We start from the raw sequence: 16,204 nt of genomic DNA on the forward strand, positions 1-16,204 counted from the left end.
TTTAACTGGAACTGTATTAAAACTAGACGAACATTTCTTCACACGGCGAAAGCAATAGATTTCAAACACTGTTCCACACCACTGGAAATCGAACACTCAACGCAGACACCGTAAGGCACAATGTCTAATTGGTCCATGGGTTTGATTACCGAATACCGTAAGGCATATGAAACTGGTATACAACCGACAGCCAACGAGGGAATGGAAGATTTGTCTTAATTCCAGTTAGGTCATAGAACAGTGAACAGATCATACGGAACACACATCAATAAAGCATGGCAAGTACATTAGTAGCGTTCAGTCTTCACACTAAATCACACAGTCAGCGTATAATACGCAACTAATTACAGCACGCGGAAGTTGTCCCTAGATAAAGACCCTATGCAGTATGCGGGAGCATCCCGGTGAAATGATTTTAAGAAAAACTTAGCTGCAATTTGAATGGCTGCCCTTAGTGCGTTAAAACATTATGCTATCAAGTTGTTTTGTTAATATGAAAAAATAAACCTTTCTAATTGAATGTATCAATCAGTAAATGACGTCTGAGTGAGACCCCATAAATGCAGTACAATGCCACGTAGTTAGGTATATGGCACCAATTGTTAAATGCTCCACGCCTCGCCATAAGTCGCTATAAGAAGTGTCCGGCCCACGCCAGACCGCTGGACGATCGTTACTCGTTAAAAGGCAGCGTTTGGTTCGTTACAATTCACTCCGACCCATAAGAGAATCACCTGACTCATGGAAACGATATCTCCGGGCAAGGCGGCACATTTCAAGGCAGTATGACTATTAGAACCGCCTGTAGCCATGCTTTACCCTCACAATGAAAGAAGCCTGCTAAGACAGCTTACCTACCCGCACTCGTTCGAAGACGCACACATAGCTTGGCCCTGTTCAGTCTGGGAGGCATGGTTCCCTTGGCTTAGATTCGACTATTACACACACGTCACTATATCCAGAGACTCTCACCAGTTTCCACACAGCCGAACTGACCAATGAGCACGCGGTACTAGGGGTGACTACTCCTCACCTTACTCCTCTAGGCGGTACAGCCGAGACCGGAGTCTCGCCCGGTCTCAGCTCCCAGCGGGGCGACCTTCATACCTTCCGGAGACAGACGCTGGAGCGAGTCATCCTGGGAAGAGTCATCCCGAGACAACTCTGACTCTGACCCCGGCTCGAGATGAGTTATCATGTCTTCCTTCCATCGAAGCTCCTTTCCATTCGTCGTGGCGGCACTTTTCGTGTCTGTCTGGCTCTTAGCAGATTCTCCAGTTTCAAGAAACACGGAATCTGTGTCCCCATTCAGAGTGATTGAAGGAACACTGGCTTTTGACACTCCGCTCTCAAGCGACTCATTCACAGCAGGGGTCGTTCTCTCAGACTTTGAGGTTGGTTTAGCACTGGCCACGTCCAGACCCAGCCGTTTGTCCGCCTCAGAGTCCCACTCAGGGCTGTTCGACTCTTCCTTTACAGCCGACATTGAGGACTTTTCACCGCGACTGGCACCGTTCTGAGTAGTTGCCGGCAAGTCCCGCTCGGCGGCGCCACTGTCGCCCGGTGCGGGCCAAGTGGCGGTGCGATCGCCGAGGATGCGGCGCCGACCGGAGGGACGCAGAATGTGCTGCCCGAACTGCGGGAGACAGAACAGAGATGTTAGAACAGTGACGGTGAAAACAAGGACTGGTAGAATGCAATGTTCATTGAAAGAACAATGTAATGAGTTGACACTTAAATGTCATTAAAACACATCAAGTACTTTGAAGCAAGGATAGTAAATGCAAACGCTGCAAGTTACAAGCGAAAAAGGGAACCAGAACATTTTTTTTCTCCAATCCGCCCTCCCATGCTGCAGTATGTCTATGCATTCTGTCTGCACTGACCAGCGGCGTGGTGCTGTTGGCCGCGCCGGGCTGATTCCTCTCCGCCTGACGCGGCGGCGGCGGCGGCACCTTCTGCCGCAGCTGGAACTGGCGCTGCGGCGCCGCCTGGTGGTGCTGCACGTGACTGTACTTCTTCTCCTGGTGCTGGCTCGGTGAGTGGTCGTCGCCCTCTTTATCCGGGCTGTCCTGGATGTGCGCGAACCTGCGGCGCAGCGCGGCCGCCAGCATGGCTGCCGGGTCGAGCGGGTCGGCTGGTTTGGGCGCCACGCGCAGCGGAGTGCCGCCAGGCGACCTGGGGATGGGAGATTGGCGTGTGAGGTCCTCCGTCAGACCTGGGTGGTGGGAGGAATACCGCAGAGTAAACTATGACGCGGTAACTATTGACAGAAGGAGTCAGAACTGGGACGCCCGACGAACACAGCTATACCATGTTTGATGAATCTGTAACCCGAAATTACTACCAGAAATGAGTACTGAAGCTCACACTCACACAGTGTAAAAAGCTACAACTGCTCACCCGGCAAAGGTTCATCCCTTACCTCCCGTTAACCCGCGAGTTGCTGGGGGGGGGGGGCGTTAAACGCCCCCACTTTTTTCGCCGGGCCATAGCATAAAAACGGCGCGCCGCAGGCGCGCCAAATTTTGGGTACCTGTAGGGAATTGATTGAAGTTTATTGTGACAAAGTTTCAAAAAAATCGGTCGGAAAATTTTTGAGATATCGAGGTTTTAGTGACGTCATGATTTCTGAGTTTTCGACCAAAAACGGCATATGTTCAAAAAATCATATAAAATCACAGAATAAACATACAGACATGCCGTAAACGCCATTAGACTGCCAATACCATGAACAATCAAATGGCTATCTTCGATTATTGATTATCGTTCCGCATTTTCCATAATCTTGAACTGAATCTTGGCAATTTTTCGTGACTACTTCACGACCATGATACATGAATTTCTTAAATTGAACTTTTTGAGCCAAGCACGTACACATATGATAAAATGAATGTCACCATCGTGTTCTACGCCCCAAATTACCTATAAAACATGTGTCACAGGCTGCGAATATCAGTTTTGATTTTCGGGGATATGTGCCTACCCGGTTGACCTGACCTTGACCCTGACCTATGCTTGACTGACCCCTACATGGAGCTGACACTCTTGTAGGCCTTATAAGATGGATTGTGCACCGTTTTGACAGAGTTTATGGCGAGAGGCGCCCATTGCGAAGTCCTGAAGTCCATGCTACTGAAAGCCCGATTTCAGGTGTTTGACCTGACCTTGACCCGACCTGTGACCTCAAAATTCAACTTTAAAGTACTCATCTGAAGCGTCTCGTCGCGCTCTTTCGTTTGCCGCCTCGTGCGTTTCGCTGCGCCTATTGGTTCTCGAGTTATCGGCTGGGGGCGTTTAACGCCCCCCCCCCCCCCCAGCAAACGGTGGGTGGCGAAATACCCCAGCAACTGCCGGGTTAAAGGGACTATCCCACCTTCTAAAATGTTGTTAAAACCAGTTAAATTGTGCCCGACTTTATAGATTGGATGACCAGGAACACGGTTCTGGCATTTATTTTTCATTAAACATCTTAGGCTTCCCATATTCCAAACACAAACTTTCAAATATGTGACGTCACAGCCCAAAATAACCTCCTTCCCCAGGCCACATTACTGTCATAAAGCTGATTCTTTTTACTCTGTAGGCACCACAACAAAGTTCAGACCAAGTTTTAAGCGATTTTTCAACGAACAAACCCATTTAAATCAGAACGACTAAACGAGGTGACGTCACACTAACGGTCGCTCCATGTTGAAGATAGGGCCTTGTACAAGGCCCATTTTCAAATGAAGGGAACGAATTTCTTCAACGCCAAGAGGCCGCGGGGGTTGCAACCTAGATAGATAGTGGTTTCTGAACCTCGCCGCAAACTTGGCTATCTCAACTCAAACCCCATGTTAAAGGTGGGATAGTCCCTTTAAGGCACCACCCCATCCACCACTACCACCATCACTCACCTCTGGACCCGTTTGAGTCGCACAGAGCCCATTCCTCGCAGCACGTCCGTCATTGAGGGCACTGAGAGGCGCCGATCTCCCGCCTCCCCCTCTCCTCCGCCAGCGTCCCCACCCCCTCCTCCGCCAGCCGCAGCGCGGTTCTTGGCGATCTGCTCCTTCAGGGACAGAGCTGCCGACCCGGCGCCGGGCGGTGGCGGTGGGGGCGGGGGAGGTGGCGGTGGGGGTGGAGGGGGTGGGGGCGGGGGAGGTGCGCCCCCGGCAGGGGTGGGTCGCGGCGGAGTGGGCGCCGCGATAAGAGTTGATGAGAGTAGAGGGCTGTCGGGTCGAGACGTGTTGGCGCGGAGCAGCGCTGTAACAATACGGAAATGACACTTCGCGACTGGTATAACGACAGCACGACCTTATCATTAGACAGTCATCAGTTTCGACAAGTTCCACAGCTAGCATTAATTAATGTTTCTATCAACTGTAGCTACATCCTGCTCGTTTTCTTATAATATTTCTAGCTATCCGATTATTCAATTAAAATCACACTGCATAACAATCACACATAATTAGACGAAGAGACCAGTCTGCTAATCCACGAGCGTCTCCCCCCCCCCCGGCCCATTCCCTCCACCCCTATATTGGTCTCGCTTCTGTGCAACTTCCTATTACCTGCAATGTACTCACTCTCCGGTAAGAGCCCATATACCTTGATTGAGAGTTCACAAGTGCCACTTTACCTTACTCGAACTCTCACTCTCAGCTCTCGCTTTAGCGTAAGTTGCCTACCTTTATTGCACTTCCACCCCAGCACGTGCGATGCGTGAGTCAATTTACTTAGATTCATTGAAGGAACACGTGCCAGTTGGTCTTTATTACACTCACTCTCGGTAGTGCTATTACCTTCATTGCATTCTCGTTCCAGTACGATGGCAGCCACCTGCGCCCTGAGCTTGGCCAGCTCCTCCTCCAAGCTTTGTAACTTTGCTGTATCCACCGTGGTCGACTGCAATGGAATAGGGAATGGTGTTATCAAATGAGCTTAACGCTTCCTCGACATAGCTTTTCCTTGCCTTGCCTGTCAAAGTTACGATAATTTGCAATCTAGCCAGAAAAACTTATCAAAGGAAAGTGAAAAAACATATGATGGCATAGTGCATACGGATTTTAATGGTTCATAGGAGTTCGCTTAAAAAAGGCAACGCTGCCTAATTGCATAGCGGTAAGTAAATGTCTCCACGTTCTACATATATCTGCCGCTCGAGCAGTGGTGCGCTCACCTCGGTCACATCTCCGTCGAAGAAGCTGGCCCGCCGGTCGGTGGGGCTGTCAGCACGGGGCGACTCCCCGTCACACAGCTCGGGCCGCGCCGAGAGCGGCTCGTCGTCCCCGCTCGCCAGACTGCCCGCCAGACTCATCTGGCTGGCCGAGCGGGCCAGACTGAGCTGACTGGCCGAGCGCGCCATGCTCATCTGACTGCAGGAGCGCGCCATGCTCCAGCGGCTGTCGGAGCGTATGAGCCGTATACGGGGCCGCGGTACGGCCGGGAGCGGCAGCAGCCAGCCGACCAGGCGCACCACCGACCGGTGCCGGCCGCAGCGGCGGAACAGCAGCGCGTGCACCTGACGGACAAACGGGATTGGGACGGTCAGAGTGGGCCAGGTAAGGGTCAACAGGGTCACAGAGGCCAGAGGGAGAATGGTCAGTATAGGGTAGGGCACGCAGGCTTAGAGAGGGTTCGACGCGCGATTCAAAAAGGAACGAGGGTGATGGTGAGGCACAAGTATCAGACCAGAACATATTGTGTCAAATTAACATTTGTATAGCAATAAAGTATACCAAAGCGGCTGCCGTGAAAAACAAACATTAGTACGTAAAAATGAGACAGTGAAAGACATGTGCGTACGTCACATTGATCTGTCTAGCGTCCCATTCCTCATATAAACAGGTGGAACCCCCGGTACAGCTGTGCCCATGACATTGACTGGGGGTCACGTATCGCACGTCCATGGATAATTAGCGGGTAGCCGTGTGAACCGAACATATGCCGCCCTGCGTACTGCCCGCCTGGGTACTGGTCAGTAGCAGGCCCTACACCCCCATAGCGCCCTCACTTGGTAGCAGGGTCATTCCCTTGACGCAAGACCGGGTTTACGACGCGTGCGGATGTAGTGGTCGCTGGATAGGTACCTATATATCATAAGCAATAAACATGCTCAAGAGGCACAAGATATTGTGCTTAACATATGCATGAGTCAGGATTAACACATACCAGCAGCCAGTGATGGCACACACATAACACCAAAGTGTCCCACTCCATACAGGGTGGCGCCGATAAATGAAGACAATATGTGCTCCACACAAAACATTAATTTTTTGACAAAAGTCAGTACTTAAGATGAAAGCCTGGAACAGGGGTGAATGATGGCGACCTGTCGAGCACACTTCACTCGATGAATTCCCCTCCGCGTCGATGACGGCCTCGATGCGCGGCCTAAACCGGGCGCAGGCTTTGGTCAGCATGGTCTTGTCCATCTTGACCATCACCTGCTTGATGGCTGACTTCAGAGAGTCAATATTGTTGTGTGGGTGTTTGTTAGTGTCCCTCTCGACTACGCCCCACACTTAATAGTCGAGCGGGTTCAGGTCCGGGGAGTTTGGCGACCAGAACTCGGCGTGATGTGGCTGTGCAGGTTGGCGCTCATCCACTCCTGCGTCACCCTGCCTTTGTGGGCGGCTACAGAGTCTTGTTGGAACACATAGGGCCTTCCTCAGCCACTCGGTCGATCCAGGGCTTCACGACGTCACCTTCGTCGACGGTGACGTCGACGTCGGGTCATCGTCGACGATGTTCTCGACGTTGGATATGAAATCGTCGTCTCTGACGGCATCAGATCGTCGGGGATGTTTCTTTCGCTTTGCCATAGACGGGACGTCGCCCCCAGACTCATCCAAGCTCCGCTCGACTTTATAATCAAGGCTTCTGTCGACCTTGAGGAAGTCGGCGACCTCGGGTGCCTCGCTGCCGGCGTGAAGCGCCACAATGACCGCGTGCCTTTTCATTTCTTCCGTTATCATCTTCAGCTGCATCGTTCCCTTTTGCTGTGGATAACAATTTACATAAAGCATGGAACATGAATGCACAACATTATTGCTCTGCACAAAACAGTTTCCTCGTAACACAGGTTTGACAGTTGTGGTTATTTACCGGCGCCACCCTGTACATACAGCTCCCTTGGCCACCCCGTCTGCAGAGCGCCACCACCCACCTCAGAGGCCACAGCGCGGATGGAGGCCTCCAGACCGGTGTGGGTGAGCAGCAGCCATACCACCTCCTCGAGATCCGTCCGCAGCTCGTGGACGGCTCCCCGCACCAGCGACACCGGTCCGGCGGCGGCCTCCGGCTCCTCGGGACTGTCGGCCATCACTGCAGCAGACTGGGGATAGAATAAGCCATCATTACACTAGTCTCAGGGTAGAGAAACCCCATCACTGCACCAGCCTGGGGATATAGGGCTCCATCACTGCAGCAGACTGGGGATAGAAGAAACCAGCATTACACTAGTCTCAGGGTACTGGGTAGGGACACTCCATCACTGCTGCAGCCTCAGCAGTAGGGATATAGGGCTCCATCACTGCCTGCAGCTTGGGGGTAAACGACTCCATTGCTGCAGCAGCCTGTTGGTCTACCATTCCATCTCAGCAACAGTCTGGAAGATGTAAGGCTCCATAACTGCAGCAGTCTGATGGTATATAGTTCTATCCCTACAGCAACCTGGGGATACCAGGCTACATTGCTGCAACAATTCAGGGATGTAGGATCAGTCAGGACATATTCACTCATGGCCATTAGCAGCTTCACCAAGGAACATACAGAAACAAAGGCAAGTCCTCACTCTGAGTTATTGTTTTCAATGGGTGACAGACATTTGATGGTGCAGTTTTCATTTCAAGTCAGCTTACCAAAGTTCAGGTCATAAATAGTTATGGTACGCTAGGTAGGTAAGTTGGTAGTGGGTAGTAGGTTGTAGGTAGGAAGGTAGGTTCTCAAGATAAGCTGCTATTTTGTTTGTTGGAGGTTACGGGCGCGCCGACTACGAGGTCATTTTGCGCCAAGCTGCTATTTTTACTGGGTGAAACAGCCAGTCAGTAATTGACAGATCTCCAATTCAGATCATCAGAAGTGATCTGAATGAGCATGAAGTGCCTGAGGAGCATGAACAGTAAACATGTTTCAGAGCATGAAAATGGCAATGTGGTACCATTTTCACACCACAGACACTTGCAGATAAATCTATGGGTCTATCTATGTCTTATCTATCTATGTCTTTGCATCAGTTCTCCATGAATGTCCTGTGGGAAAGAGGAGATCAACAATAGGGTTGAGATAATAATGACTTATGAGTTGTAGTCAGTGATAACCAGAAAGCAGAGATTATCAGTGCCAGCTTTAGGGCTAAAGATATACGATATTGTATGCCATTTAGCATGCCAGAGGTGAACGATTTGTTCATTTTTGGCCCAGCAACTTATCCCTGGACATCAATACACAGCAATGCAGCATATTTATTCCTTCCTCTTTTGGATCCTCTTCCTTACTCCATGTTTAAAACAGTCTGTTATGGTCTGCTACTTGTTTTGTGTGAATTCAATATACAGTATGAATGTCTCATGGCATGATAGTTCTCAATCTGTCATGGAGTTCCATGCCTACAAATCATTCCATGTTTGCATTCAGTTTTTTTTTTCAGAGTGCTGTTTGAACTTTGAAGTCAGTTTTTTAATCAACAATCAGCAGGCTTCAGGTTTTCCCATATCAACATATGGAATCTACTTGCTGGCAGTTCCTAGTCTCTTATTAATTAGGTATAAGTGAACCACACAGAACATGTGAAAAAGCCTAAAAACACCAGCAAGCTAGCAGCCAGCTAGTAAGGCAGTATAGGTATAAGGTAACCAAACTGCCCATGTTTCAGATCATTAGGCTCTATTCTACACAATGTTGGCATGCATTTTCTTCATTGCATTTTATTTATTTTGTCTTTTAATTGAAGTAAAAAGTTAGATGAAATCCTCCTTTTGCACCCTAGGCTAAAAAAAAAAAATGATCAGGAACCATACCACATAATCAAAAACCATATATCAACCTAGAAAATTGTTCAAACAATCATTTACTTTTAAGAAAAAGCAGATACATTACAAGAAGAAATAACAGAACCTTATCTAACCTGACCTTAACTTACTTACCGCAACATGAATTGACTAAATGGGTGGTTCAGTGGGTAAAAGAGTAAGGCTGGGGGGATCCAGAGCGTCGTAAGCCTCGTCGTAGCTGCGACGTGTCGCAAGTTGTGTAGTAAGTCGTTTTTGAAGGGATCAATCGATGAGTAGCGTTACTAAAGTAGTAAAGTCTATCGCAAATAGCCTGATTTGCGACACAACTTACGAATTTGAAATAGCAGTCGTAAGTTGTGTCGCAAGTTGACCTTGCCTTGAGGAAGAGGTCACAGGTCACAGGTCATTCGGGTCATGGTCACGAAATTTACATGGTAGGTGTAAAATTGTTTTAACTTTAGATCCTGAAAATTTGGTTGCAATCCGTTGACGCTAACGCGAGTTATAGAGCTTGAACTGACGGGTCGTCTATGAGGCCTCAATCCGTGCCAGCGAGAGTGTTGAAAATGGTGCATAATATGTTATATTCACATTTATTGGGGTATTCGGGGATATGAAGTAGCCAAACACCATTCCAGCAACTACTGGCGAATCCAGAAAGGCGGTCTTGGACGTTGCAAGGGGCATCCCCCAAAATATTCTCCCAATTCCAAAAACGACGTGTCCCAGCTGACCCCGATGACCCCCAATGAGCTCTGTGATGACCCCAAGTTGACCTTTTTGACCTGACCTGTCCCAGATGACCTCCGTGACATCCTTTTGAGCTCTCTGATGACTCCAAGCTGACCTCTGTGACCTGACGTGTCCCAGATGACCCCCATGACCTCCAATGGAGCTATGTGATGACCCCAACATGACCTTTGTGACCTGACGTGTCCCAGATGACCTCCGTGACCTCCAATTGAGGTCTCTGATGACTCCAAGCTGACCTCTGTGACCTGACGTGTCCCAGATGACCTCCATTTGAGCTCTGTGTTGACCCCAACTTGACCTCTGTGACCTGGCGTGTCCCATATGACCTCTGTAACCTCTAAGTGACCTCTATGATAACCCCAAGCTAACCTCTGTGACCTGACGTGTCCCAGATGACCCTCATGACCTCCAATAGAGCTCTGTGATGACCCCAAGTTGACCTCTGTTACCTGACGTGTCCCAGATGACCTCCGTGACCTCCAATTGAGCTCTCTAATGACTCCAAGCTGACCTCTGTGACCTGACGTGTCCCAGATGACCTCCAATTGAGCTCTCTGATCACTGATGACCTTTAGTTGAGCTCTGTGACCTGACTTGTCCAATATGACCTCTGTGACCTCTAAGTGACCTCTCTGATGGCACCAAGCTGACCTCTGTGACCTGACGTGTCCCAGATGACCTTCAATTGAGCTCTGTGATGACCCCAAGTTGACCTCTGTGACTTGATGTGTCCCAGATGACCTCCGTGACCTCCAATTGAGCTTTGTGATGACCCTAGGTTGACCTCTGTGACCTGACGTGCCCCCAAGTTGCCCTCTGTGACCTGACGTGTCTCAGATTACCTCCGTGGTCTCCAATTGAGCTCTGTGATGACCCCAAGTTGACCTCTGTGACCTGACGTGTCCCAGATGACCTCTGTAACCTCCAATTGTGACCTCCATCTACAAATTTCTTACCTCCTGTGACCTCAAACTCTCGGAAGTCATTTCTTCTAAAGCATCGGATTCTAGATGCCCTATAGCCATGAATCTCCTGTGATCAATCCCAAATTTAATGGCAAATCACGTGAGCGTTAGCAACCACAAGTCACCCAGTTAATACAAAGCTTAAGAATCAGAGAACATGCTTGACCTTGCTGTCTCATAAGCTCGCAAACCAGAAAGGCGAATGTTCCTTTATGCGTGATAGAGTTTTCGACCTTACTGACGTTTACTACGGGATCAGCTGATCGTGTAGCCTTTTAAATTCTAGAGTAAAGCGGGTATTTAAGCCTCGTCGCAGCTACGTTCTGTCGTATCCTCCGACAAACCCCTCTTTCCTCAACATCCCTCCTTTTCCGCTATGACACAACTTGCGACGGCATATGTGTCTAACTTGCGACGTGTCGTAGATGGACTTGCGACGCCCTGGATCCCCCCGGCCCAAAGGAAGTTGAAGTGATGATAAAAAACAATCTAAACTGACATAACCTTACCTACTAACCTACTACTTTACTCACCTACAACCTACTTTGGACCTTTTGTATACTAATACCATTGGGGTGTAACTTATAAATGTTTTGAGTAAAAAGTAGCAAAAGAAAGTATCAATATGCAATCTCACTTTGTAAGCTTAGAAGCAAGTGTTCTTTCCTTTCAAATTTCATGTTCTTATTTTGCTAATTTGTCAAGTTTTTAGTCAGTGCAAAAAGAGGAAATGACCAAATTTTAATTTTGGCATACCAAAAATTGAAATTTTTGAGATTTTTATGCAAAATCTGTAGGTATAGCAACATTGACAAAGCCCAAAAGTTCTTCAGGCTCCGCATTCCGCAACCAACCAATACTTCCGAGTTCTGAGCGTAGGTACTTTACACAGGTTACCTACATAAGTCTGCTAGAAGACTAAATTGACCATTACTAAAAATGCACAACTGGAGTGTAAGGCAGCTGTTTAATTATAAATTTACCTCATTACTGAAAGTGGATTGCGGCAAGACCACAAAAGCAAAATGATGGTCGATGAAAAAGACAAAGACAATCAAACAGCAAACCAAACCTTTTTTAAGCATACGTACCTGTTGAACTCCTATTTCTCGGGTCCTATGGAATTATAAAATAGGCATACCAAAACCCATAACAGGGTAAAAACTCCAGAAAGTTCACAGCTTTCATTTCTTATCAAACTTTCAAAACAGCACGGCGGCAGTCATGTAGGTGGCGTGACAGAAGTGGCAGAGAACTTTTCGTTGTTTTAAAACGCGGTAACTAAATAAAAAGTGATGAAATTATCATGCTATATAAGCAAATACTTGTCCTGAATTTTACGATGAAAGTCGCATCAAATCAGCAAAAATGTGCACGATTTTTTTTGTGATCTTTTGATATGAAGCTACTGCTAATTTCCACATTTTTTTCACGATCGTGCAGTAGGTATTTCTATAATGGGTAGTGTGCGCCGGCCGCGGCCAATGTATTGAGCCGATCGACACCCGTATCAGCCCAAAATTACTTTACTAATGGTGTCAACCGTGTCATGTCATCTCACAGTGCTTTCCGCGATAACTAATTTTCGGACCTGCGATAACGATAAAACGATAAGAAAGGTTTGCGATAACGATAAACGATAAACGATAACATTTTTCAAAAAATTAACAGCGATAGCGATAAAACGATAAAACGATAACGATACCTAAATGTTTTTAAACAGCGATAACGAAATAATAAACGATAAAACGATAACGATAATTGTTTTTTAACGGCGATAACGAAACGATAAACGATACAACGATAACGATAATTGTTTTTAACAGCAATAACAAAAGCGATAAGAAGTACAGCTTAAATAAGTGTACTTAAAGGGACCATCCCACCTTAACATTAGTTTTGAGTTGAGATAGCCAAGTTTGCGGCCAGGCTCAGAAACCACCATTTATCCTGGTCGCAACCCCCGCAGCTTTATGGTGTTCAAGAAATTTCTTCCCTTTACTTGCAGGGTGGGACCAGCTTAGTCCCTATCTCTTAACCATTAGCGGTTTTTTGATGACGTCAGCAGTCATTTCAACGCCCGCCATTCCTTGAACCCGAGTTTTGCTGACCTTGAGCTCCCTTTTTTATCAACGTGAAATCCGTCGTCGGCGCTGAGAAAGCCTATTGCTTTTCATTTTAATTTGAATATTAGAAGATACCCACCACTGGAACTTGGACTGATATTATACCAAGGCCGAAGATGATCAAGCTGCCTGCTATATCTGGAGCTTGGTGTTCAACTTCAACATGGAATAAAAAACAAAATATCAAAGCAAACTGGATATGGTACTGCAAGTTAAAGTCCAAAGAAATTTGAAGAGCTGACAATTGACATTAATTCTTTTCCTGTAAGGTTTCCATATGGAGATCACAGTCACACCATGAAGAAATATTTTTGATGTTAACAGTTGAAAGGGGATTTATCTTCCAGTTTTGATGAAAGACGCTGCTGACTGTCTTTGGAAAAGGATGTCGGCATGAGGTGCAATTGTGCTTGTGAAGTGGTTATAACTGGTCTTTTCACAGTATTAAATTAAATGTGCCATTGCAGCCAAGTGTGTTATCATGTAAGGTAAAATCAAAACTACAATGTTGGTTTTACGAGCATTGAGAAGGCTGGTAGGTAACACCTGCCTGTGCTGGTAAATCATGCTGCCAGAGTATTCTAAATTAATTTTATCATACACTATTGTTGTCCAGAATGGTTGCACTATTGTTTGGTATCATATTATTCCATGTAAATATGGTAGTGTAAAGTCCGACCAACATGTTACCAGATTTGAAGCTGTTACGTTACCTAAGTACCTGTTTTTTACTGGCGTGGTGAATGTCACCTGGATTTTGTTTTGAGGTGCAGACCTAGTAACTCTGACTACATGGGTTTGAAGCTATTATCTATTCTGTTTTTACTGGCCTGGTGAATGGCGACTGATGTTGTCCGTGGATGGCACTGAAACAAATTTTGAGTGTTTTGTACAGTGTTTTAATACAATGCTGAGGGCTGAAAGTTGTCTTGTTTAGAGTGGTGAAAGTTCAGGATATGCCAGCCACCATGGTGGATCAGAGTCAAGTTGCAGTCAGTTCGGCTTCGGCAAGCACACGGATGGGCATACGTATCAAGACCTGCTCTGCCATACTTTCAGCCAATTTTACCTAGGTAAGTCTTTTCTTTTTTATGCCAAAAGCTATGACATTGTGAATTTCAGCACTGTGGCCTGTGTGTAGCTTTCAGGAAAGCAATTCTAAATAAAGCTCTGATAAAGTGCAAAATCAGCAATGCAGCCCTCTATTACATTTTCTACAACATCTTACTTGTTCCATGCATGGAGAGAAAAATGCAATGTTATGAATTCGTTTATTCACATAATTTGACAAGCATGCAGTTACCTGCTACTATCACTGCACAAAACAGAACAGAAAACATCAGTTGATCAAACACAAGACATAACAAAAGTTTACAACATAGGGCTGCCGAACCTGCTTCCTCCCACCACAGTTGATGCCATTTCCTAGCCTGGCTTGATGTGAGCACTGAATAGCTGCTTTGTCTAATTACAGCTCACTACCATTCAACTTAAACTACTCTCTTTAAAGTAAGAGTGAGAGCGTTCAGTGTTCATAGCAGCTCGACAGACGACAGACAACAAACATCTTGACAAACCAACCAGTATTTGATTTGGCTAATGATTTATGTGCTTGTTGTATCATGGCCAAACTACTTTAACAGCAATAATCCCTGTTTCATCTTGATCTTGCTTTTATTTCCATTTGAACTCAGATCTTGAAACAATCATCTGAAGTGATATCAGATACTGGCTTCTGTTTCTCTTGAAAGCAAGTTAAAACAACAATGATAAACTAAGGCAGGAGATGTGAGTTGTGGCAGTAGATTTTTGATTCAACATATGTCAACCTTATATTGCTTGAGACCTCTGTGACAGACAAACAAATATTTATAGTTTTTTGATAGTTTGGATTCTTGGCTTGATTTAGCAGATCAGCTGTGAACCTTGACTTTGAAATCACATAAATGTCATGGTACCCGAACGAATCCTCGCATGACATTTCTTCGTAGCACAATTTTTCGTCCGCATTTCTTCGTCTACAAATCTTCGTCGGTGCATTTATTTGTCCCTCAATGCTTACTCTTGCATATATTTGCGTTGAAGAAGAAATGCGAGCCGATTTTCATATACCCTGGTGCGAGACAAAGTAATGCGATAGGTACGAATAAATGCCCTGACGAAGATTTGCAGACGAAGAATTGCGATACGAAGAAATGCCATAAGAATTGTCCTGGAACCCTTTATTGGCCATCATATATTGACCTTGATAAGATAAACGCATCATTCGCGCAATATTTGTCGCACTTTGATACCAAACTATTGCTTCCAAATGCCGACGTAAAGAAAACCTTTATGTGACGTCATAGAAACAGCGGATTTCCCAAAAAGTAAACAAAAATAAAAGTCTTATATCTCGAAAACGGGTGAATATTTTCCGGTAAAATTTGGTAGATGTTCATTTTCGCTCTTTGTGATTCACGCTACATCACTTTTATGCCAATTCATTAACTTTTTTGAAGGTGGGAGGGTCCCTTTAAAGTTTATTTGCAGATTTATACTCTTAGCAGATGGCAACAGGTTGCGCACACATACTGTCGCGCGGCATACACTGTCGATCGTCTTCCATTTTTACGTCATCCCGTTTTACATTTTATCGTTTATCGTTCATCATTTCTGTAACTTGCGATAAGTGGATGAGCGATAATTCTGAAAATTTAGCGATAAACGATAACGATAACCGAGTTACTTAACAGCGATAATCATCGTTTATCGTTTATCGCTCATCCTATCGCATGCGGAAACCACTGTCATCTCATATCAACTGATTAATCGGTGACCTCTGTGGTCAATCCCAAATCTAGAAGCCCTAGGGTAGAAATGTTCTTTTCTTTTCAAAATAAGGCCACCGAAAATTGTCGTCGACGGTCGAACTGTATGAATTGCCTTGTTCTCAGTCACGTCGAATGGCATGCTTTGTTTAGGAAAGTTGAACTCCGTTATTGCCCGTTATGTTTTTATCAAGAATCCGATGTGTTATGTTATGTTGAAGTTATTCAACTGGGACAGTGATATTGCGTTGTAAAGATTGTTCAAACACTGCAGCTTTATTTATTTGTAATGGTAGCTTTCGGAAGTCATCCATCAAATGTCTTCCGAAAGCTATCCATTACAAATAAATAAAGCTGGTGTTTGAACAATCTTTACAACGCAATATCAAGAATCCATAAATTGTGACTTCTTACCACCGGGGCTCGGATTCCATTCGCCTTCCCACCCCGCAGATAGGAGGAACGGAAAAGCTTGTGGGCTGATGCTTGATAATTTGCACGGTGCTGCGGCCCTGACACGCGCTGAGCGGAAGTCTGGCGACGACAGACAG

At 46.2% G+C, this 16,204-nt stretch overlaps 1 protein-coding gene across 3 annotated transcripts in view; it reads right to left on the reverse strand.

Moving 5' to 3' along the window:
• The window catches only part of LOC122376533 (mitochondrial fission regulator 1-like), a 21,964-nt gene continuing 5,760 nt past the window's right edge, over positions 1 to 16,204 (reverse strand). Inside the window, exons 1-7 of one of the 3 annotated variants that reach the window (XM_043356427.1) lie at positions 11,809 to 12,093; positions 7,154 to 7,321; positions 5,165 to 5,506; positions 4,788 to 4,890; positions 3,900 to 4,248; positions 1,887 to 2,178; positions 1 to 1,636 (exon numbers count right to left, since the gene is read on the reverse strand). In XM_043356427.1, coding sequence (XP_043212362.1) covers positions 1,043 to 1,636; positions 1,887 to 2,178; positions 3,900 to 4,248; positions 4,788 to 4,890; positions 5,165 to 5,506; positions 7,154 to 7,309 — 1,836 coding nt within the window. In that variant the 5' untranslated portion in view covers positions 7,310 to 7,321; positions 11,809 to 12,093 and the 3' untranslated portion in view covers positions 1 to 1,042. Of the gene's footprint in view, positions 1,637 to 1,886; positions 2,179 to 3,899; positions 4,249 to 4,787; positions 4,891 to 5,164; positions 5,507 to 7,153; positions 7,322 to 11,250; positions 11,356 to 11,808; positions 12,094 to 16,204 lie in introns of those variants that run through there. The other 2 variants (XM_043356429.1, XM_043356428.1) reach the window with 2 other exon arrangements.

Source organism: Amphibalanus amphitrite, unplaced genomic scaffold (assembly GCF_019059575.1).
Source record: "Amphibalanus amphitrite isolate SeventyFive unplaced genomic scaffold, NRLGWU_Aamphi_draft 002189F_arrow, whole genome shotgun sequence".
In the NCBI taxonomy this organism is placed as follows: domain Eukaryota; kingdom Metazoa; phylum Arthropoda; class Thecostraca; order Balanomorpha; family Balanidae; genus Amphibalanus; species Amphibalanus amphitrite.